General features: G+C 36.3%; 1 protein-coding gene across 1 annotated transcript in view; it reads right to left on the bottom strand.

Moving 5' to 3' along the window:
* Positions 1-2703: 2703 nt before the first annotated feature.
* Positions 2704-25781, bottom strand: part of LOC136864075 (neutral amino acid transporter 9) — a 276887-nt gene continuing 253809 nt past the window's right edge. Inside the window, exons 10-12 of the mRNA XM_067140620.2 lie at positions 25084-25188; positions 17936-18174; positions 2704-3911 (exon numbers count right to left, since the gene is read on the bottom strand). Coding sequence (XP_066996721.1) covers positions 3737-3911; positions 17936-18174; positions 25084-25188 — 519 coding nt within the window. The 3' untranslated portion in view covers positions 2704-3736. The remainder of the gene's footprint in view (positions 3912-17935; positions 18175-25083; positions 25189-25781) is intronic.

Here is a 25781-nt window from a genome sequence, read left to right on the forward strand (position 1 = left end):
AGGAAACTTGCCGTAATCTATTAGAAAACGAGTCAAATCGCGAATTTTGGCGGATTCTCGCAGAAAACGAGTCGGGTCGCGAATTATATATCTAAAACAACGAGCATTCAATTATAAATTTCAGTGTAATACCGTAGCGAAGCACGGGTATCTTGCTAGTTTTATATATGTAGATGATCTTTCCCACTTTTAAAAACTACATTCAAGCATGTTAGTCTGCTAATGTCATTCCACACTATCTCTCCAGCACAAAGTTTGCAAAATTTTTGTAACACTACTGTTTTGCCAGAAATTGCCCAGTACAAACTGTGCTTCTTTCATTTGGATCTTTTCCAGTATTTGAATCATGTAATGCTGGTGAGGGTCCCATACTCTAAATACGGTTTTACCAGTGACTTGTGCATCCTTACTATGACCTCTAAATAACCATACAAAGAGATCTTTAACGTTTATTTTAGCCTCATTAATGTGATTATTCCAATGAAGATCTTTCCTTATATTAACACTTAGGCATTTGCAGTGAAACCCTTGAAGCACTTTCGCTCTAATAGTAGTAGTAGTAGTAGTAGTAGTAGTAGTAGTAGTAGTAGTAGTAGTAGTAGTAGTAGTAGTAGTAGTAGTAGTGGTGGTGGTGGTGGTAGTAGTAGTAGTAGTAGTAGTAGTAGTAGTAGTAGTAGCTGTAATAGCAGTAGTAGTAGTACATGTGGTTAATGGCGCACAGCTGTAAGCTTGCATCTGGAAGATAGTGGGTTCAAACCCCACTGTCGGCAACCCTGAAGATGGTTTTCTGTAGTTTCCCATTTTCATACCAGGCAAATGCTCAATTGATTGTAATAATCTACCCTTAAGCTTATAGTCCCCCAGTATGGTTAACATCTTTACTATCGGTACTCTATTATATGCCTTTTCTAGATCTACAAAACATAAACATAACTCCCTATTCCTCTTGTAGCAGTTTTCAACTATCTGGCACATACTGAAAATCTGATCTTGACAGCCCCCCTGTGGTCTGAAACCACACTGGTTTTCATCCAAGTTACTCTCAACCACTGATTGTGCCCTCCCTTCCATGATGCAAGTAAATGCCTTACCTGGTATACTGATCGATGAGATGCCTTGATAGTTGTTGCAATCCTTCCTGTTCCCTTGTTTATAGATAGATGCAATTACTGCTTTTGTCCAATCTGAAGGTAACACTCCATGCTAATCTTATTACTCATTGAAGCCATTTCATCTTTGCCATCCCACCATTTCAGGTCTAATTTCATCCATTCCTACTGCTTGATGAGAGTGCAGTTTATTTACCATCCTTTCCATTTCCTCAAGCATAATTTCACCAACATCATCGTTCTCCTCTTCATGATCTTGGTTGTTCATGACATCACAAGGAAGATTTCCTTTTACGTTGAGGAGATTTTTAGAATATTCTTTCGACCTGTCCAGTGATTCCCTGGGATCTATTATGAGTTCACCTGATTTAAGTAAAACACTAGTCATTTTTTTTCCCCTCCCTTCCGATGATTCTTTATTACTGTCCAGAGCAGTTTCCCTTTCCAGGTTATTACCAAAATCTTGCCACAATTTCTTTTTAGATTCAACAACTATTTGTATTTCTGTGTTTCTTTCCTCTACGTAAAATTTCCTGTTTGCATCAGTCCTTGTTTGGAGCCATTTCTAATATTTGATATATCTTTCAAATGCAAATAAATTGTAAATTGAATTTTTGTATATCTGAATTCCTTTAATAATTCACACACTCAAATTTTTCACCTGTACATGCATTGACTATGTGAGAAAATATGGTACGACACTTACTAGATGATTCAAAACTTGTGTGTGTTGGTGTGTAAATGTGTGCATGCATGCGTGCACTTGAATTTTGATATAAAGAAGACTTGATATCAAGCAATATTCTTGTATGGTCCTGGCAAATTTCTTATCTTAATAACATTTATTGCTCTCCATTACAGCAATGAAACAATTTAAGAAACACCTTATTGGAATTATAATAATACCTTGACCTCAAATGTTTCTCAAAAAGTGATAAGCTAGTCCCTGCAGATGGTAGCAGGTATGTCTAATGAACAGATGATGGGAATTTCTGTGAATCGATGGAAGTGAGAAGTATACATACAACCTTCAATAATAGCCAGTCTTTCTGATTTTCCCCAGGTATAACCTCAGTTCAACATAAATCAATACATTTGGAAACAAAATCAGCAGTGCTGGAAATTTTGGATGTTTGAATCACACAACAGTTGAAAATAAAATGCAATCTACATTGGTATCATTCCTTAAACAATGAGAAGAAATTTAGGAAATGATAATGAGTGAAAAATCTGACCCTGTGCGAAAGCGACTGAAGATGGCAGTTTCTGATGATGTGGTACATGCTATAATAAAATGACAGCTCACTGTTCCTATAGGAGGTCTTATGATCTTTCAAAAGCCATTTTCTTTTCAATTGCTTGGAATCTTCTAGAGCAGTATTTACTAAAGAGGCCATAAAAAAAAAAAATTAAATAAACCTCCCATGATATCTTTCAAACACAGACAAGTGCAGAAACACTTTGAATTAACCTGTAAGTCAAACAGTATTCTGTATGAAATTTCCTATTCCCTCAATATAACAGTAACACTAATTTAACAATGTTGTTATATTCAGTTGGCATCCTTCTTATATTGCCTAGCAAGATTACTATCTTCTTAGGAGTATTATTAAATATATTGTACATCTCAGCTTTTGTTTTAATTACAGAAGTGAATTATAAATATGCAGCTTATTTTTCATATCATGGCCTGCTCAGTCTTTGATTTCTTTGCTGTAGAATCTTGAAATTTTAGCACAAAATCACATACAGAAAAAATAATTACAGACAAATCAATTTTAGTACTTTTAGATCTTTTACTGTAATAAAATATTATACATTAAACTGGAATGTTCACCCATAGGCCATTCATACTGGGCTGTGACCTAGTGAATTTATGAAATACATTAATCACAATCCACATAATACATTTAAAATACTCAATCTTTAGCTATGAATGGCATCCCATTGCTATAAATAATCAATCTGCATATTTGAATATTCCATTCATACTATATCACATTACATTGTGTGTGAGGGCTAACATTGCAGGCTATTCAGTGGAGAATTTGCAGTCTTTTATATACTTTTGAATCTTCAAGATGAAGATGCATTTCTTTTATTCCTAACAAATGAAAGTTCATTAAATCGTTAAATAACTAACAAGATTCCGTTTATACATTATGTATCAAATCCTTGTCATTACTTGAGTAGCAATACTGTAACAAGTATTCAGTGATACACCAATGGCTTCTAATAAATTATCTATATGAAAATTCAAATTCTTTCTTAACTAGTATAATGTAAATTAAAAATAAATAAATAATATTTAAAATGCAACAGGAAAGAATAAGATAATGGGATGAGATCCATTTTACAAGTATATTTGTCATTACTCATTATAAATTGCCTTCTTACAATGTTTGGTCTGATTTTGTTTGTTTGTGAACACGCAGAAGAGAGAGCCACCGTTACAGACTACAGCTTTCCTTCTTCAGTCCATCTTACAATTTTCATTGTGTTATTGGTTGTATAAGTATGTTACTGGTATTGTACATTTTCCTGAAAAATATTTCTAATATTTCTAAAACAACTAAAAGGGATTTATTGCCATATGCAAATCTTCATGCAATGGATCTCCCATTGTTTTAGTGATCTGATACAAAGAACTGAGCGATAAGGTTCCCACCACCTATGATAGGAATTGCCAGGTGGATAATTACAGACCAACATGTCATCTCGTTTCGTTTCCTTAGGGAAGCTAGATGCAAAAGGCAAGGTAGCGTAAAGATGTAGACCAATCCACTGAGAGCACCTGTAAACCTAGAATAGAAGAGAACATTGCATTATACTCATAGAAGTAGCCAGTAACACTTGAATTACGAGCTTGAGTTAGCAGTCTATTATTTTTCAGATATTTCAACATAGGTGCAGTGATGTAGTTAAACAATATTATGACTACTATCACTGACCACACTTATGTGTATATATATTTATCTTTTTTTTTTTCACTTAACAAAAATATAGTATGTTAACACGATGAAATATAAACACCATCATTTACAATCAATCCGCAAAGCAGTATTACTATGGTACAACTGATCTACTGTACAGTAGCTCATTACCTCCACAACTGATAGTTTGAATGTATAATTTTCTCACTGAACTGATCACATACAAACTACACAGGAGTTTACGGAAGACCCGCAATCACGTTATCAGTATAGCAGCAGCAACACACTGACATTCAACACATCACGCTACAAAACCACGATAGATCTACCGCAGCCGTATCAAGAACACAACATAGAACTGTACATGTGAGAAACAGTCTTCTCTCAAGTCGAAAAAATAAATACATGTTTTCTATTTTTAAAGGAGATTCCAAATACCTATTCCCACATCTGTAAAGTCTTCATTTATGAGATATACATAAGTATCCCCATAAAAAGAATTCAACCCCTTGATCAGTCCTTTCCCCCACCCCATCTAAGTGTATTTTCCAAAAACAAAATACACATTTCTTTATATTTAAAGGAGATTCCAAATACCAATTTTCACATCTGTTACATCTTCAGTTTTTAAAATATAAGTAACCTCATATAAAATAATTCAACTATTTTTCACTTCTTTTCAGCCCCCTGTTAAAGTGCCTTCCCCAAAAATAAAAAGGTACATGTTCCTGTATTTTTAAAGGACTTTACAAATACCAAGTTTCTTGTCTCTAACATGTTAAGTTTTTGACATATAATGTAGATATACCGGTACTCATTTATTAAATTCACCCACTTTTGCAATTCTTTTCAGCCCCTTAACTGGATTTTCCAAAAACAAAAAATTCATTATTTTTAAAGGAGATTCCAAATACCAGTTTTCATATCTGTACGTCTGTAACACCTTCAGTTTTTGAGATAAATGTATACTCATAAGAATAATTCAACTTCTTCTTTTTGACTTATTTCCACCCCTCTCCCACCTTATGTGGACTTCCCAAAAACAAAAAATACGTGTTTCTTTATTTTGAAAGGGAATTCAAAATACCAGCTTTCACGCCTGTAACAGCTTCAGTTTTTAAGATCAATTATCCTCTTAAACTTATTTCAACTCCTTATTTACTTATTTTCACCCCACACCCCTTACGTAGATTTTCCTAAAAAACAAATGTGTGTTTCTTTATTTTTAAAGGAGATTCCAAATACTAATTTTCACTTCTGTAACGTCTTCAGTTTTTGAGATATAAGTATCCTCATAAAATTAATTCAACTCCTTCTGCACACACACACACACACACACACACACACACAAACAAACCCATCCACCACCTTTCCTACCCGTTAAGTTGATTTCCCCCTCCCCAAAAGTGCGAGTTTCTTTATTTTTAAAGGAGATTCCAAATGCCAGTTTTCACGCCTGTAACCTTCAGTTTTGGGATATAAGTTTCTTCAGAGAAAGAATTCAATTTTTTTGCTTCCTTTCACACTCCCCATTCAAGTGAATTTTCTAAAAACAAACTGTACCAGTTTATTTAAAAGAGATTCCTAATACCAATTATCATGACTGTAACATATTCAGTTTTTGAGATATATGTATCCTCATGAAAGGAATTCATCTCCGTTTTCATCCCCCCCCCGCCCCACCCCCCCGCCCCTACCAAGTTGATCTCCCCACAAATGTATGTTTCTTAATTTTTAAAGATTTCAAATACCAGTTTTCACATTTGTAGCATCTTTAGATTTTTGGGTAAGTTATATATACATACATTATCATACAAATAATTCAACTAATTTTTCAATTCTTTCATTCCCCTGTTAAGGTTTTTTTTTCTGAAAATGGAAGAATATGTGTTTCCTTATTTTTAATGGAGATTCCAAATACCAATTTTCACATCTGCAACATGTTAAGTTTTGAGATATATTGTAGATGTGCTAATTTGAAAAATTCACCCCCTTTTTCAGTTCCCCTTAAGTGGATTTTCCAAAAAGAGATATTTATATTTCTTTACTTTTACAGGAAATTCCAAATACCAGTTTTCAAATCTGTAATATGTTATGTGTCTGAGATAATTTGCAGATATAGTCTTTTTACAAATTCATCCCGTTTGTCACTCCTGTTCACCCCCTATTCATCGGATTATCCAGAAACACAAAAATACATGTATATTTTCAAAGGCGATTCCAAATATTAATAATCATGTCTGTAATATCTTCAGCTTTTTAGATTTAAGTCTGCTCATAAAAGTTGTTCTACCCTTTTTCCCCTTTTTTTCATCCCCCAATGGGATTTTCCAAAAAAAAAAATGTGCGTCTTTATTTTTAAAGGAGATTCCAAATACCAATTTTTACGTCTGTAAACTTTTAAGTTTTTGAGATATAGATATCCTCATTTTAAAAATTCACCCCCTTGGCAACAGAATATCCAAAATCCTCCCTTAGTGACCACCTACACCCTAATATAAATGTATCCCAAAATTTCATTCCTTTATATCCAGTAGTTTTGGCTCGGCGATGATGAATCAGTCAGTCAGTCAGTACATGTTATTTTATACAGGGTTATTCACCTAACATGTTACATGGAAATAACTTCTAAACCGTTAAAGATATCGGCATTCTGTTTTCATATTTGTAAATGATAATCAGGGCATTGTAAAATAACGTGCTACTTAGTCTCTTGGGGTGATTGATAACCAAGATATTGATACTAACTCCATATTTATAAATAGAACATCACAAATTTATACAGCTGGCCTAAAAGTTCAACTGCGTACAAGTTCAAATATGTGAGTATTTTCAAACTCGGACAGGTACTTTTTGAGATATAAATAAGAACAGCATGCTAGGTTTCACATGCATCATCAGACAGCATGCAGTCGGGCAAGGACATACCGACGCGCAAGCAGTTTCCTGGGAGTGAGTTCAGCCTCACAACGGATATGAGGCATGTAGTGTAAACATAATGCGATGTACCGAGGCTAGGAAAAAAACAGATGGGGAATCTGCCACCTGGGCGACTGCCCTGAATGCATATCTGGTCGGTCGGTCGGTCGGTCGGTTGGTTGCAACAGGGAAGGGAGATTAATTTTTCTGTTTCATGTTGACATCCATGTATAATAGGCTGCGATCGGTTTAGCGTCTTTTCCTACGGATGGGAGTGGGAAGGATTTGGAAAGGACGTCAGCCGTGGCCTATCCCAAAGGTACCTATCTGGTATTTGCCTGGTGTTGAACATGGGATTCCATGCAAATCACTTTCATGTTGGGCGAAGCAGGACTCGAACCTGCGCTCTCCCGAATGCAGAGCAGGCTGTCGAGTTTTTAATCACGTGTAGCTCTCGCTGCAGTGGTCCGGGTTAAATTCCCGGCTCTGATAAGCCATTTAATTCTGGTTGGAGGGCTGGAACGGGGTACACTCAGCCTCGTGAGGCAAAACGGAGAAGAGGTTGGTTCGGTACCCATCTCCCCTATCCTGGAAGTGTTTCCGTGGTTTCTCACCGCTACTGCAGACAAATGTCAGGATGGTTCCTTACTTACTACAACGGCCGCATCCGTCCCAATTCCTCACCTGAATTACAAATACAGTACACTACTAAAGACACCACAGTAACACAGGTTATCAGACACATTCTAACATACATACAGTACACGCACACACACCCAAGCACATGGGGCTACACGACCACGATGTCCAAGCCCCGGAAATGAAATAACAACTATACTCTGTACCCCTTCGAGTGTCTTAATCACATACGTCATGAGAGGAACCCGAACAATAAGATGCATTACTGAAAGTGCGTATAAGCATTACTGTTCTGGAGTAGACTTAGTGTTTGAAAATATGGATGTCATGCAATCGCAGAGTGAATGACACACATCCTGCAAACAAATGGAAATAGTAAGATAAGGTAGTGTAGCTGCTATTAGAGGGCATAGGAGTCTTAATGAGATATTCCCCGGTCGATGGATCGGACGTGGAGGCCCCATCAGGTGGCCAGCACGGTCACCTGATTTGATACCGCTGGACTTTTTCCTCAGGGGTGCGTGCACGGACATGGTCTACGCGTAAGCTCCAACAACACCACAGGATCTCAAGCGACATATCGCAACATGTGCTGCAAAGTCAAGGGAAACTCTTCGGTCTGTGACATCATCCCTCGCGACATGACTGCAAATGTGCATTGCCGTTGATGGTGAACATTTCGAGCACATAATTAAATAGACACAATGTGTATGCGGATCACTGAGACGCAGTCCGGCTCTGTGGCTAAATGGTTAGTGTGCTGGCCTTTGGTCACAGGGGTTCCGGGTTCAATTCCCATCAGGGTCGGGAATTTTAAGCATAATTGGTTAATTTCGCTGGTACGGGTTCTGTATGTATGTGTCTGTATGTGTCGTCTTCATCATCATTTCATCCTCATCACCATGTGCAGGTCACCTATGGGCGTCAAATCAAATCAAAAGACCTGCACCTGGCGAGCCGAACTTGTCCTTGGACACTCCTGGCACTAAAAGCCATACGCCATTTCATTTTTTACTGAGACGCACGTATTCAAACATCACCCAACTCGTATCTTTACTGTTGTGATAATTCAGCCTCCAGCCAATCAACGATTGGCCACACATGGCTTTGCCACATAAAGTACTGAACTCATTGCCAACATGGTCTCTACATACAAAATGCCAAAATTCCTGCCTCATAACAATTACACTGACGAGATGACGTTATTATGTTCCCATTCCTATGCCCTTAGGATCATTTCCAATGAAGTCTACCTCGGACATTATTCATTTGCTTTTCTAGAAGGAACTCTTCCGGTGTTTTGTGTAATGCTTATTTTGCAACTCATACAGTAGTATGTACTGTACACTAAAACCAGTGCCAATTATAGCTTTCGTTATGTTCCTTTCAAGGCAAAGCACTTATTTTATTCCTTTTATACACATCAACCCTCCGTGTCCTGTCATGACTTCGCTTGTCATACACACTTTACAAACCCATCATATGTGTACCGGGTGCTTACATGCCTGCTATCCATTCTGTGGCTGAAGTCACTCACAAGAAACTGCTTGCGCATCAATATGTGCTTGCCCGACTTCACGCCATCTGATGCGGCATGCAAAAGTGCACATGCTGTTCTTATTTATATCTCGAAAAGTACTTGTCCGATTTTTAAAATACTTACACATTTGAACTTGCACGCAGGTGAACGTTTAGTCCAGCTGTATGAATTTGTGCCATTCAATTTAAAAATATGGAGTTAGTATCAACATCTTGGTTATTAATCACCCCATGAGACTAAGTGGCATGTTAGTTTACAAGACCATGGGTACCATTTACGAATATGAAAACAGAATGCCGATGTCTTTAATCGTTTAGAAGTTATTTGCGTGTAACATGTTAGGTTAATAACCCTGTATATACAGATAGTTGTCTGGAAAAGTCAGGGTGAGCCCGTATGAAAGCAGTTGTTGCCAATTGCACACTGACTTCAATCAATTTTTTCTTTCTTGAACTCGTGTTTTCTTTCTTTTTCTTTTTTTAATCAAATGTCCAGAAGTTCCTCTCATGAAGAAGAATTACTTTTTATTTTTGCTTGGAGTCAAGAAAAACTAAAAAGAAAATGGATGCATGGAATAAATGAAAAAGAGAGGAGTTCAGCGAGTTTCACCACCTGTGCTGTGAATTGAGTTTAAAATATCAAAACAAGGCCACGAACTGGAGGAAACCCATTGGGATAAAGGAAACACTAGCAATCTGCTTGAGATAAGTAAAATATTTTGTTTTTTAATTGTTATATTTATATTTAATTAATTTTTACAAAAGCATACATTTAAAAAAACAATAAGTTAAATTATTTCATAAATACGTAAAAATACATGCAGAGTCCAACTATGTTTCTCTGGTGAAATTTTCATTAAAAAAAACCTTTCACTGAATCTGTAGAGGGTGCATGGAATCCAAGTGGTGGCCTATTTGTATAATCTATATAAAGTTCTGTGTAATTAACTTGTTTGGAGTGGTGTGCTAGGATGAACTGCTTGAGTTAAACGGAGAGGTTTGGGATGGATTTTCACCATCGATTTTGCATAGATCAACCCGGCGAAATATTTGGGCCATCTCCACTTTCATTACTGCTTGAGTTAGTATCAACATCTCGGTTATTAATCACCCCATGAGACCAAGTGGCGTGTTATTTTACAAGACCATGGGTACCATTTACGAATATGAAAACAGAATGCCGATGTCTTTAATCGGAATCGGAACAAAATAATGGGTCCACCTATTCAATACAAAACAATGCTATAATATTAATTACAACATTTAATTATTAACGGGGACCGGTTTCAACGCTTATTGTGCATCATCTTCAGCCAAGAAAACTTTAAAAAACAGACATTGACACATTTAAAATAACATACAAAACAATGCACAGTACACATGAAAAAATAAAAATCTTGTGAATAATTGAGTTAATATTTTAATGATTAAGTATGATCTGAAATCATTTCTTACAACAAATGTATAATACGAGTTAAATGAAACATTGGTTCATTGAAAAAAAAACAAAGTAAGGTTGTGGTTGATTATTTACTTTTGAGAATTAAAGGTATTTTATGACATAGTTTCCAAAGCATGTATAAATAAAAGTCTGTTTTCAATTGAATTTGTTTGGTGGAAAAAATATAAACAAGGAACCAACCGTGAATACCTTTAACCAACTAGTGAATTACAGGAATTATATTTCATACTTTTTTGACTGATTTTTTTGTAATGTTTTGTTTGAATTTTGAAATTATATTTGAAAATATTAATTCTATATAAATGTATAACTTACCACTTTGATCAAGTTTTCCCACAATCTCGGTCCATGCTTCTGCTTTCTTCACTACATCTCATCTTAGCTTTTATGGCTCATATCGTATTAAAATAAATGCACTCCTGAACTAGGTCAATCAATTCTTCTGCTTCATCAGCCACTTTTTTCCTTTAGTCCATCACAAACTCTGAAAATTTGCAACTTCCACCTGTCCGTTGTGAACTGGAATGGTCTGGTGTGGTAGGCTGCCTTCTGTTTAACCAGGATGATGTATTATCACAGAGTACTAAGTCTGTGTGGACGAAAGTGGACAGTCCACTTCTTGTTTGCAGAGCCTTAACAGCCAATGAGCATATGCACATCATCCTTTAGAAAATATGGCAGATGTGTTGATACTTTCCTCAGCCAGGAGCACTGTATGGACTCGTCTATCCAGGCTATGTAGTACAATACGGTAACACCTGTCCTCTGCGGAAACCCAAGGGACCAGAATTTTTTCTACTGTATGCAGGATTTTGTTTCATAAAGGTAGATAAAACAAAAATCGTAAGTACCTCATACGTATCTCCATTAGATAATCCAGAGTAGCTTTATATGATATTTTTGTGGTAGTAGATACAATAATTTCACCGATCACACACTTGTATATGCTAGTTCATCAGCACTAACACAAATCTGCCCTTGCTTGGAACTTCCTCACAGTGCACAGTAGTACAGTACATACACTTATTTAATACAAATAACATGTTTTATAGAAATAACACCAATAGCAATACTGTATAGTACTGTCTTTTACCTTTTCCATTAATCCAGAATTATACGGTGGACACAACTATCCCTGGTAGCATGGTTCTCAATTAAAATGAGAGCATGGCAAATGATTTCAAACAATTTTTTGTAATTTTTCGTTAGCAGAAAAGACTGAATGTCCTTTACGGCTGATGGGGCATGTTGGTAGGACTTCATTTTACATAAACCATCTTCTCATCGTCTTAATTCTCATCATCATCACCATCAATTTGTATTCTTTTCTTGGAGGTGACGGGTGATGAATTCTTCAATGTTTTCTAATGCCGCCTCTACTTCAACTTCTAGACGAATGCTCATGTAATCTTCTCCACTGACATTATCATAATTACACTGTTCTGAGAGTTTGTTTAGCACATCAGGATTTTGGTTTATTTAAGTTACTTCTTCAGGGTGTGAGACAAATTTGGCTTTGTCAGAGCACTGACGTACCATAATTGGCGACACCCTTTTTACTGCTCCTGCAATACAAATTACAGCTTGGAACACAGAGACAGGCATTTCCTGGCTGAATGCTATCGTGGCCATCTTAGGTCCATTCGGAATACATGTGTACTGAAAAGGGTTAGGAAGGAAATTTACATATTTTTTCTGTTATAATAGCAAAATCTCCTTCCGTTTCTGCGTCAGGCAGGTTCTGCTAAATACAGGTAAACTTGCACAAATATTAAACCATAATTCATGGAACCAGGAAAATTTTCCAATATGGACAGATTTCTGGTTCATGAAGGTTTCACTAAAGGCAGATTTTACTGGATAGGTTGTTGAATCTGAGGTAAGGCTGCTGATGCGCTTACAGACATTGTCAACAAAGTTATGATGAACAAACATGAAAGGAGCAAGGAAAGTAGAGTGGCTGCGTATAAGATGTTAGATATATGCAAATACAGTATGGTATTATAATGAAATGTGCATTGGGCATTACAATTAGAAGTAATTTAATTACAAACTTAGCTTGCTATGAACACTGTGAGATCAACGTATCTCATTAGTAAACATGGAACATTAAACTGTACTGTCTTTCACATTGTCACAAACATTCACCATTATTGTTTTGTTTGTTTTAGAACAGAATGAATCAAGAGAGCATCATTTACTCTATCTGGGTTAAGCAAACTCCTTTCGTCACTAATTTGATTATGAGCTAAACTGTAATTTCTTTCACTTGCTGCATTGGAGGTTGAAATAGACAATATTTCCTTTGCTAGCAGAGGAAATCTTGGATTGTTTGTGCTGTTATTTCTCCATCATCATCATCATCATCATCATCATCATCATCATCATCATCAACAAGGTGATATTTTAATAAATAAATATCAAGTTAATTAATCGAAGATAGCTTCTCATCTGTATCAACATGCCATTCGCAAGAATAAAAATACTTCATTTTCTTGGTCAATAAATCTGCATGACATGTAGACATAACACATTGTGTTGTATCAGTATTATTTGATGAGTATTCATAGTACAAGTGTCACACATTGGTGAATACTTCCTCTCTCTCCTCCAGACTCAAAAGTATAAGTTGCTGTGCATGAAGAATAACCACTCTCTGTAACTCAAATAATTTCAGACAATATTTTAGCTCGTACCTCTGCAGTTTGTGCTTCCAGTCTCTTCGCCATCCATGGCTTGGTGAGTTCTTCACTTAGACATAAAGAAAGTCTTTTCTTGGCAACATACGACCTCCTTAATGCTCATTATTGTGACAATTGATTCCCCATGAATTTATACATTATTCAGCATTCCATAAAATACACACAGTGGCCACCTGGTTTTATGGCTATAACAATAGCAATTGCATATCTGATCATGAGCATTCAATATTTAGTTGCAGACATTCAATATTTAGTTGCAGAGTAATCTTCTATCATGTGTGGTTTATGATAGTGTCACTGATGGAGGGTTGCTCGTGAACAGTAGACAATTAAACAACTACCATATTTGGCTTTGCTTTGAATAAAACCAGAGTTTTTTCACCAGCAAAGCAAAACACAGATGTGCCAACATTTCTGTTTCTTTGTTAACAGTACCGGTAAGTCTGGTGAAATATAAGATTTATTGGTGAAAGAAGTACCAATTAACATTCGTTTATGTTTTAAAAGGTAATCTGCAAGCTTTACAGAGGTAAATCACTTGTCTACCATGACATTTGTATTTGATCCTCATAGAGTCTTGGTCAGTTCCTTGACATAAAATTCCCTGAGAGGCATTCTGCCTATCTGTGTTCCTTTGCCTAGGTAAGGTGCAGCATCTGTCACATACTTGATCTTCGTGTCACAGACTGTTACTATTTTGATGCTATATTTGTTGGGCTTACTTGGAATATACATCCAGAAATGACATCTTCCATAGAAACCCAAGAGTTGCTCATCTACTGTTAAAAATAGGCCTGCTTTAATAGCATGTTCTACAACTGTGAACTGTTTCTAAATTTCATGTATTGGTGCAAAATAATCACTTTCCCTTCTTGCCTGACAAGATCCCTTGTCATCAAACAGCAAGCACAATACTAGGATACAAACCTCTCAGAACTCATTGTGACTTTATATATAGTATCACACAAATCTGAAATTGAACATTTCTCAGAGTGACAGGTGATTATTTTTCAAAGCTGCAGTTAGTACAAATATTCCAAGGAGTGCCTTTATATCTTCTATGCAAGTATAGTTTTGTGTGTGAGTGTGTTGGTACTTGTAACTCGATCTCTTTTTATTTATTTCTTCATTTGTATGAACCACTATAGTGTTTATCATATCATCTGCGAGGAAGAAAAGAATGATTCCAGAAGAGTCTTTGCTGCCTTAGCATTTCTAATAGGTGTCTGAACAAAGTGTATTATGCTTCTGCTTGGTGTGCAGCTTCGTGATTGACTGGCAGGTTTTGCTGACCAGCAGTGATTATTTCTTCCTATTAAAATCGCAATATTTTCATTTCTCGCTGGGGCATAAACGTCTCGGTTGTTTTCAGTTATAGATGTCGAACTTGAAGAAGTCTCAGATTCAAGTCTTCTGCACTTTCATCCTCATTGCACAAACGTAGGGGAATCATCACAACTGCGTGGGCTTATATCATTGTTCAGTGCTGGTGTATCTTCTTCATCTGTATTTATCAGTGTTATATCATCAGTCTGTACATTATTAACCTCTTCATCAAACTAGAAACATTGCACCGGGCAAGTTGGCCGTGAGGTTAGGAGCGCGCAGCTGTGAGCTCGCATCCGGGAGATAGTGGGTTCGAATCCCACTGTCAACAACCCTGAAGATGGTTTTCCATGGTCTCCCATTTTCACACCAGGCAAATGTGGTACTGTATTTGATAGACACTCTATATTGGCCTGCACTTTGCACATGTCCGTTTTCATATGTGAAGTAGTAGATTTAAATGTCAGTAAGGAAGAATAACGTTCATACCTTAATTAAGGCCATAGCCACTTCCTTCCCATTCCTCGGCCTTTCCTGTCCCATCGTCGCCATAAGACCTATCTGTGTCGGTGTGACATGAAGCAAATAGAAAGAAAAAAAAAGAATCATTGCACGGACCACACACTTCTTCAGAAAGCAAAGACATCCCTTTTTCTTGAAAATTTGGGTTGTCTCCTTATAGAATACTGGTCTATAATAACTTTAACAACATTCAGTTATTTACCAGTACATGTATGACAAGTTCTATGGTTTTAAATATGTATTTTATTCAGAATAGTGCTGTAATTTAATTTTGTTACAGAACTTACCTTGCTAAATTTTGCATATCTAGTCACAAATCTTCATAAAATTTATGACACAACGGTCTTTACCATGAAACCAATATACTCATTCTAACGATGCTCACAATCCGACAAAGCTTGTGGTATTGCAGGAAGCTATTCAATAGGACAGCAATGTGTTGTAAAAATCCTGATAGAGCTGTATTGCCAAGTATGCATCATAAAAATAATGAGCCTTTGTATTCTAGGGTTAAGAAATTCTTGACATGCATAGATATTGGAACTGTTCCTGATACAACCGTAAAGGGATGAAGATCTGTTGCACACATTTTGAAACATTTCTCTGTAGGCCTGATGTTTTGTTTGACATCGTGTGGTACTGTATTTGATGGACATTCTATATTGGCCTGCACTTTGCACATGTCCGTTTTCATATGTGAAGTAGTAGATTTAAATGTCAGTAAGGAAGAATAACGTTTATGTGGCACATACACTACATGTTGACCATTTGCAGCTGTTACTAGCAAGAAGTAGTCCTGCACTTCACTTTTCATCTCTTCTTTCTTCTGTAATCCAAATTCCTTCCTCTCAAATTTTGCTTTCACCATGTCTTTTGACTCCCATTCTATGGTTGCAACGAATGTCATAGCGACTGTGAGTATGGATCAGTCGGACCGATTGTGGGTGTGTGTTCAGATTGTCTACCACCTAGTGGTCAGACAGGTCACCACACACACTAGCGGACTAGGACTTAACTACGTTACTACTTTCACTTGACTGACTGAAGACGGAGAATGCAGAAGCAGCAGGGAAACCTCTCTGGACTGCAATAAGGAATCTTAGAAGGGGAGGTAAAAAGGAAATTAATAGTGTTTTGGGTAAATCAGGTGAACTCATATTGTATTCCAGGGAATCACTGAACAAATGAAAGGAATATTTTGAAAATCTTCTCAACATAAAAGGAAATATTTCTGTTGAAGTTGTGAACAGTCGAATTCATGGGAAGGAGAACAATGATGGCAGTGAAATTACAATCGAGGAAGTGGAAAGGATGGTAAATAAATTAGTGTCATAAAACAACTGGAATTGATCAAATTGGATCTGAAGTGTGAAATATAGTGAAATGACTTCATAGAGTAATAGGATTAGCATGGAATGTTGGTAGGGTACCTTCTTATTGGACGAAAGTAACAATTGCACCTATTCGATAAGCAAGAGAAGAGGAACGATTGCAACAATTATTGAGGTATTTCATTGATCGGTATACCAGGCAAGGTGTTCATGGAAAGGAGTGTCCTGTCAATGGTTTAGAGAAAGTTGAATGAAATCCAGTGTGGTTTTAGACTACAGAATTGCTGTCAGGACTAGATTTTCAGTATGATCCAATTAATGAAAAATACTACTAGAGGAATAGACAGTTGTGTTTATGTTTTGTAGATCTAGAGAAGGCATATGACAGAATACCAAGGGAAAAGATGTTAGCCATACTGAGGGATTATGACATTAAGGTTAAGTTTTAAGACCTTTATGTTGGCAATTGGGCTACAGTGAGAATTGATGATTGAATGAATTCTTGGTTTGAGGTAGATTCAGAGGTTAGACAACAGACAACGTTGTAATCTTTCACCTTTCTTGTTCATAGTTTAAATAGATCATTTGCTGAAAGGTATAAAATAGCAGGGAGGGATACAATTAGGTAGGAATGTAGTGAGCTATGCTGACTATTTGATCTTAATGGCAGACTGTGCTGAAAGCCAAGGCCTCCAATCTAATATCTTGGAACTTGAAAATACTGTAGCGAGTGTGAAATGAAAATAAGTATTTCCAAAACTAAAGTGATGTCAGTAGGGGAGAAACCTAAAAGGACTGAATGTCAGGTTGGGAACACAAAACAACAGGTAGATCATTTCAAATATATAGGATGTGCATTCTCCCAAGATAGTTATATAGTAAGTTAGTAAATGAAATTAAATCAAGGTGCAGCAAAGTTGAAGTATTGAACTCAAGTTGTTATTAGCGGTATTCTATAAGAAAGATGGACAAAACTGTTTTTACACCAGTCTGTTTTCAGACCAATTTTGTTGTACAGGAGGAAAAGCTGGGTTGACTCAGGATATATCATTCATTAGAAGTAACAGAAATGAAAGTTGTGGGAATGATTGCTGGTACATACAAGTGAACAAAGGCAGGAGGGTATTCAGAATGAGGAGATAAATGCTATGTTAGAAATGAACTTGATGGATGAAGCTGTATGTTGTCGTGTGAGAAGAATGGAGGAAGACAGGTTACCTAGGAGAATAATAGACTCTGCCACAGAGAGTATGAAAAGTAGAGTGAGACCTAGACAGTGACAATGGTTAAGAGCATGGAACTAAATGAGGTCACAGGGCTAGTTACCAATCCAGGATTGTGCAGGCATTTAGTTAATTCACTGAGCCTTGCAGACTGACTGCTGAAAAGCATATATTTGTGTGTTATTTTTATTTAAGAGATTGCGCTTTATAGTTCAAATTGAATAACTCACCTGATAATTGTTCCAATTCTTGGTAAAAATACAGCAAAGAGAACACATATCACAATTATTGCAAAATTGAGAAGGGCTACATGTGTGAAACCAGGGTACACAGACTTCATTAGAGTGGTGAACACTTGCACTCGTAACATGTATGCAATTAGAGGGTAGACTGTCACAAGTTGGAAGAACAAAAACACTCTTGCTAAAGCTGTCATGACATCCCAGTTCTGGAAGTTGTTGAGTAGGTTCTGAAAATAGAGATTTTACAGTAATAATTTGAGACAGGTACTATATGAAGACATTTTTCCCAACATATGAAAAAAAAAATCAAAATACATAAAATAGCTAAAATAGCTGTGTCCCTAAACCTATTGGAGCAGGCTTACATCATTATTCTTTAAAATGAGCCTTTATAGATAAAGTTTTGCCTATATTTAATAATATAGTACCAGGCCATTAAGGATGAAACTAATGTCATATCACGCTCTGCTCTTCTGGTTAGTTTGTAGTAGACGACACGGGTGCTCTGGGCCATTTTAAAGGTGTAAAAAGAGAGAGTCCATTCAATTCTGGACTGGGTTGGGAATTTTAACTTTATCTGGGTAATTCCTCTAGCTCAGGGGCTGGATGTTTGTGTTCATCTTAACACATACCTTCATTTACATACAGCATGTCACACTACAAACCACCACAGAAACATGCAATAGCGAGTACATCCCTCCTTATAGGTTTGGCATGAGAAAGGGCATCCGGTCGTGAAACTGGGGTAAATGCATAAAAATTGCTGACCCCAGCAAATTGAGGAAAAGGCTAGGCACATGAAGAATACCAAATACCGAAAGAACAAAGTAAATCACTGGTTACTTTAGCTGGACTTAACACTATAGACTGTCCAAATGAGAAGTGTTTTAAGCCCTGAGAGGCTAACTCAGAATTGTCCAACCAAGTTATTACTATTTTGTCAGATTATCCTACCCATTCAATGCGCTGATGGCAGATTTCACTGCGTTAAATATCAGTTGTGCCAGGTCAAAATATTTTTATTTCATAAAAAGGACTGCAACAGAAACAGCTTCTCGTAAGACATGACTTATGTATGGTTACTACTTCTCCAAGCAACCCCGGGCCATTAAGGATGAAACACTAATGTCATATCATACTCTGCACCTCTGGTTAGTTTGTAGTAGGCGACATGGGTGCTCTGGGCCGCTTTTAAGGTGTAAAAAGAGAGAATCAGTCAGAGTTGCCAGACTGCTGTTGGAAAGAGTGGCTTGGTAATTTCAGATGTATTTCCTAGAAAACTGTCTTGATACAATATCTGGATATTAATGAAGGGAGAAAAAAGTCATGCAAAGTACAAAGAAAATAAATAATATTTATGAGCAAAAGGCTGTAAATTTTACAAAATACAGTGGAACATTGATTATTCAAACTAACTGGGACCCCCTATATTTCAGATATTTGATTATTCAGACGACAGAAACTAGAAGCCACAGAGAGCATAAAATTTAAAGATCTCTCTCAGATAATATTACCTTATATACAGCTGCAATTTTCTTTCATCATCCACTCTCATTATTCATATAGCAACAGTCCAGATTTAGCTTTTTAGAAAAAGCAACAGTGCTCACTTGGTCTTTGTCTACTAGTAGTAAGTGCCAAAGAACTTACTCAAGTGACATCTTTTCAGTTGTTCAATTACACCTCAATTGATGCAATACCTTACATACAAAATACGAAAAAGAGAAATGACACAGTACTTATTCTATGAAGGAAGCTGATTTTTCTGTTCTTTGAACATAGACCTCTGCTTTCTAGCAGCGAGATCTCAAATTCTTTTCAACAGAATTCTTGGGTGCAAGGGAGTGTGCAGAAAGATGCATATGAAGTATATCTCAGGTGTAAAAATTTCTACAGAACTAAACTTGCACATGAAAAAAAATTGGCATGTGAAACATACATTAAAAGTGCATCCAACAAATGCAAGGCAGCTTGGGATATTATAGCACAAGAGAATACTCCTAATCATACACATGATATATTACTGAATTCAGATACTATGAATGATTACTTTTTGAACACAGTGAAAAAAATAGGTGATAAAGTTAATCCAACAGGTACATCTGCTGGTCCACATCAATTAGGGGGACATACTTTCCAATGGGTTGACATTACATCAAATGAAATCATAAAGACGGTCTCAAAATTATCTAATTCTAAGAGTATGGACTGTTATTGGCTGTCCAATTACATTATTAAACAAACAATACATCTGATTTGTGAACCACTAGCGTTTAGTATCAATAAATGTTTAAAGATTGGGTTTTTTCCGAATATGCTTAATATTTCAAAAGTTATTCCGGTCTTCAAAAGTGGTGACAAACATCGTCCCCAAAATTGCCATGCAGTCTCAATTGTTGCCATATTATCTAAAATAATTGAATCGGTTATTTATAGTCAACTTAGTAACTACTTTGAAAATCATGCCCTGTTGTCTAGTAATCAATATGGATTCCGACAGAGTAAAAGTCTGCGGGTCTGGAAATTGTCAAGCAAACTTTAACAGCCTTTGAAAATAGGAAAATGGTTTCTCTGGTTTTATGTGATTTGAGTAAAGCATTTGACTGTATAGATCATGACATTTTGTTGGGAAAACTTCAGTATTATGGTATAAATAGTCCCACTTTGGATGTAATTAAGATGTATTTAAGTAACAGATGCCAATTTGTTGCAATTAGAAATAGACATTCCACACTGAAAGATGTTATTGCAGGCATTCCACAAGGATCTGTACGTGGCCCATTTCTCTTTAATGTTGCTGTTAATGACCTATAACAAAATGTTATGTCACAATCAGTTGTATCATATGCAGACGACACAACACTAATCAACATGCATCAGGGCGTATTAAATCTGCAAGAGATGTCACAAGAAGCTCTTAGGACTGCAGTGAAATGGTTTTCATCTAATAAACTAATCTGCAGCAAGAATAAAACCCAACATATTCTGTTAGGATTGTCCAATAGTATAGAAATTCAGTCAGTCAAGCTACTGGGTATTCATATTGATACCAAATTAAGCTGGGAAGTACATGTCAATCAGGTCTCATATCTTATGTGGAAATTGAGGGAATTAGTAACAGCAGACTATTTGAGAATGGCATATTTTGGACTTTTCCAGTCGCATACTTCATATGGGCTGCTATTGTGGGGACATTCATCTTATGTCCATAAGAAGCTTGTTCATGTAATGTGTAAAGCTGGTTCTTCTGAGCACTGTCGTCCCCTTTTTATCAGGCTTAAAATATTAACAGTTATAAATCTATATATTTTTATCTCATTATTGTATGTTAAAAACCATCTAAAGAATTTACCATCAGGGAAAATATCCATCAACACAATACTTGTAATAAGGGTAATATTGATGTCTCAAGATATAGACTTGTGAAAACAGGTAACTCACATAAAGTAAACAGTATAATATTTTTTAATAAATTACCATTCTCTGCACAGGATGTGTCCATCAATAATTTTAAAAGAAAACTGTATAACTGGATGTTGGAAAATCCATTTTATAACATAAAGGAATTCTTAGAAATGAAAACTGTTAATAGGCCCTATTGACTTTTAATAACTGTATAATATAGGCCTATAGATAGTAGAAATAATACTGTAGTATTGGATGACAAAACCTAGTTCATGTAAATGATCAATGGTGAATAAATATTCTTATTCTTATTCTTGTTGTAATGTAATATGCAGTAGATTATAGGTGATCACAATTTTATAGTAATATGTAAATTGAGTACTGTACTGAAGAATGAAAGATAAGGAGAATATTTGGAGAATATGAACTAGGAGGAGGAAATGCAAAAGATAGCAGGCTTGCAGTGTGCTGTTGAGGATATGTTAGTTATAATTAACTGTTTCAGGATCATAAAAGAAAAGGAAAAATCATATATAAATGATATATGAAGATATGAGAAGTTAACGGGTAAATTATATTATAGACAGAGTAAGAGGTTCCAAAACCAGATTATTTTGATTTGCAAAACTTTTCTGGAGACATATGTAAGACTCCAGTTTCAACTTTGTAATTGAATTACCATACTACATTCTGATTCCCCATCAGTTTCCATTACAATACTCTATCCCTGTTAATGATGAACAGAAACCATATCTAGAATTGAAGGTTATGAAAGAGTGACATCTATTCATAAACTTATGATGTTAGGGTGCAACTTATTACTGATCCTTTTCAGCCTTGATATTGAAGAATCAGTGTATTGAAACTGGAGATATTTATAACAGGAATTAATATTTGAGGGCGAAAGTTCATGACCCTGAGATATTCTGATGACGCTGTTATATGTGTTTGATTAGTTGATATATTGAACTTTATTTTTTTTAATGGGATGAGACACAGCTTAAGAAAGAATGTGGGATGAAATACAGTTCTGATAGAATGTATTCAGAAGAAATAGTTTGAACCCCACTGTCAGCAGCCCTAAAAAGATGGTTTTCCCTGGTTTCCTACTTTCACACCAGGTAGATGCTGGGGCTGTACCTTAATTAAGGCCATGGTCACTTCCATCACAGTCATATTCCTTTGCTATCCATCATTACCATAAGACATATCTATGTTGGTGCGATATAAACCAAATAGTAAAGAAGAAATAAGATAAACTAATGTTTCACAAGTTTTTCATTCCCAGTACTATTTAAAATCTGAAAATGACCAAGCTCGATAGCTGCAGTCGCTTAAGTGCGGCCAGTATCCAGTATTGCATGATATTATCCTCATTTTTCCGTATTGAAATTCAGTTAAAGTAGAACAATAAAAGTTTGATTTCCACCTATTCAATACTTTACAAGCAATTATAAAACTAGTATCTCATCCTTATTTTATTGCTAAATTATTAAAAACATAGGACATGTTTTGTTCAATTGAGACCTTGTTAAAAATGTATGTAGCTGAAGATGTTCAATAATTGAACAAAACATGTCCTATGTTTTTAATAATTTAGCAATAAAATAAGGATGAGATCCTAGTTTTATAATTGCTTGTAAAGTATTGAATAGGTGGAAATCAAACTTTTATTGTTCTACAGTATCCAGTATTCGGGAGATACCAGTAGTGGGTTCGAACCCCACTGTCGGCAGCCCTGAAGATGGTTGTCTGTGGTTTCCCATTTTCACACCAGGCAAATGCCGGGGCTGTACCTTAATTAAGGCCAGAGCCGCTTCTTTCCTATTCCTAGGCCTTTTCTATCCCATCGTCGCCATAAGACCTATCTGTGTCAGTGCAACGTAAAACAAATAGCAAAAAAAGATCTGAAAATCATTCTTTGAGCCAATAGGCCTAATTATAGTGTGATACTTTAGAAATATATTTATCTGTTACTGATCATTAGGCTCAGTCACTGAAATGCAAATATTATTAGTTAACTTATAAATTAAATAATAATTATGTTATTTGTGTTTTGTCCCACTAACTACTCTTTTATGGTTTTTGGAGATGCTGAAGTGCCGGAATTTAGTCCCACAGGAGTTCTTCTACATGCCAGTAAATCTACTGACATGAGGCTGACATATTTGAGCACCTTCAAATACTACCGGACTGAGCCAGGATTGAACCTGCCAAGTTGGGGTCAGAAGGCCAGCACCTTAACCGTCTGAGCCACTCAGCCCGGCAACTTATAAATTAGGAATTAAAGTTTTTGTCACAATTGAACCAAATTTACTATTCTTAAATAACCATAAAAATAAATTGAGCTGTATGTTGCAAGTTACATTTCTATTTTATCTGACTAGATCAGCATCAAAACTTGCACCAACATTACAAAAATAGCCAAGTATCCATGTTATCTCTATCTCCAGCTTTTAGTTTTTTTCTTTCTTTTTTCAGGAAAATATCATAAAACCACAACACTTAGCAGAAGTGAGCAGAAGCTATTAAATACAATATTAACACCAGGAAATAGGAACACAAGATTTACTCTACATTCTGCTATCTAGTCCATGAAATGAAATTTGTGGAAACTAATGTTCTAGCTAGGTACCACCTGTCAGTTCAATACATTCTAGTATTGTAAGTTGATTGAAGTAGGAAAACATCCTAGCAACTTCACTTATAAGGAAGAAGGCTTAAATAGGGCCTTATTTCCAGTACCAGTATGCAAGAATGCTGTGCAGCACCCTGGATGCAGTTCCATTCCTCATTAAAGCATTATCTGTGTTCTAAAAACATGCGTGCCTTTACCAGTATAAGAGTGTTTAGTCCAGTAAAACTAATGTACTGTGTTATAATGAAAGAATACTTTTTCTGATGTATTAATATAGCTTGAAAGCTCTAAATATTGAGTTCTGACATAAATGAAGTGTACTCAAGAAAGAATACCTGATTATACCAGTCCCTGCCGTTTATTTAATGAAATCACCTCCGTAATAATTCTGTGTGGTTATTGCTAGTCTGGTGCAGCCCTTGTAAGGCAGGTCCTCCAACAAGGGTAGGAGGCATCTGCCATGTATAGGAAACTATATGCTAGTGTATTGGAGGATAGTGTTGAGCATGGTGTAAGAGGTGCAGGAATATTGAGGACAGCATAGTCACCCAGTTCCAGAGTCAAGGATATTAACTGTTTATGATTAAAATCCCTCAACATGAGCAGAAATTGAACCTGGGGCCCCAAGGACCAAAGGCCAAAATGCCTGTATGTTGGGTATTCAGCGTGAAGGCTGGTTTGATCCTTCCCAGCTCCACCAAAAGCTAGCATAGATAGCCCAGGCATAACTGAAGAGGAATACTAGGGAAATGAGAAGTGAGGTAGTTTCCCGTTGCTTTCCTCACCAAGCCAGAAGTTGCTATTGCACATCAGTCTGCCAAGCCCAGTGAAATGCATGCACCAACTGACCCTATGAGCGATATTTTCACATCATTCATAACAGGGACTGGCTGTATAAGGAATGATATTACTAGCATCGCTCATACATCAGTCACTTTCATGTTGTCATAGCCAAGGATGAGACTGAGACAGGTCAATGAAAGTAACAAATTGCTGTAGCCCATACCAGAAGACACAGTGCACTGTAAACAATACATCTTGCCAGCAAGGGCATTAAAGTTTCTTATAAAATATAACCCATAGCCATACATACATCTTCAATACATGACTTCGCCAGAGGAAAGCAGACGTAGAATATTGTGCCAATCAGAACATATGTGAAGGTCACCAGGCTGAATGCAATGGATAGATCTCTGCCCTGAAAAATGAAAAGTCAGAATTAATCAGTGGAATGTATACTTGTTTTTAAAATATATTATTTTAAAGTGAAGCAAGTCAGGAACACAGAATTGTATTTTTGGCATGGGAACTTCAATAACTTGTGGGTTTGAGAAATTAATTTGTGAGATTATATTTCATCCATAGAATCCATGACTTCAAGACAGTGCTGGCGCACATGGGATGATTTTCAATTAGTTTGATCACATATCGACACATCTCCCTTCCTTACCACGTTATTTCAAGGGAAGAAGAGAAACTTTTTTTCACACAAATAATACAATGCATGCTCTAGCAAATGAACCAGATTCATGGCTGTTCTCTCAAAGGAACATGTGTTAACTGCCTGGCACAGAAAGCTCAAGGTATCGCGCTCGACTCAGCTGGTCACCAGCACTGTCCCCGTCCAGCTATATGTTAACGCATGCAATCTTATTAGATATTTCCGTGTCAATTTCAGGATCTTGCAGCTTGAAATGGCAGCTACATTCTTGTACATTGCTTTCTTATGGTCCCCCCTCCTCTCAGCGAAATGTTATTTTTGGTTTTGATATGACCATATTGATAGTTCCC

Source organism: Anabrus simplex, chromosome 2 (genome assembly GCF_040414725.1).
Source record: "Anabrus simplex isolate iqAnaSimp1 chromosome 2, ASM4041472v1, whole genome shotgun sequence".
Lineage (NCBI taxonomy): Eukaryota > Metazoa > Arthropoda > Insecta > Orthoptera > Tettigoniidae > Anabrus > Anabrus simplex.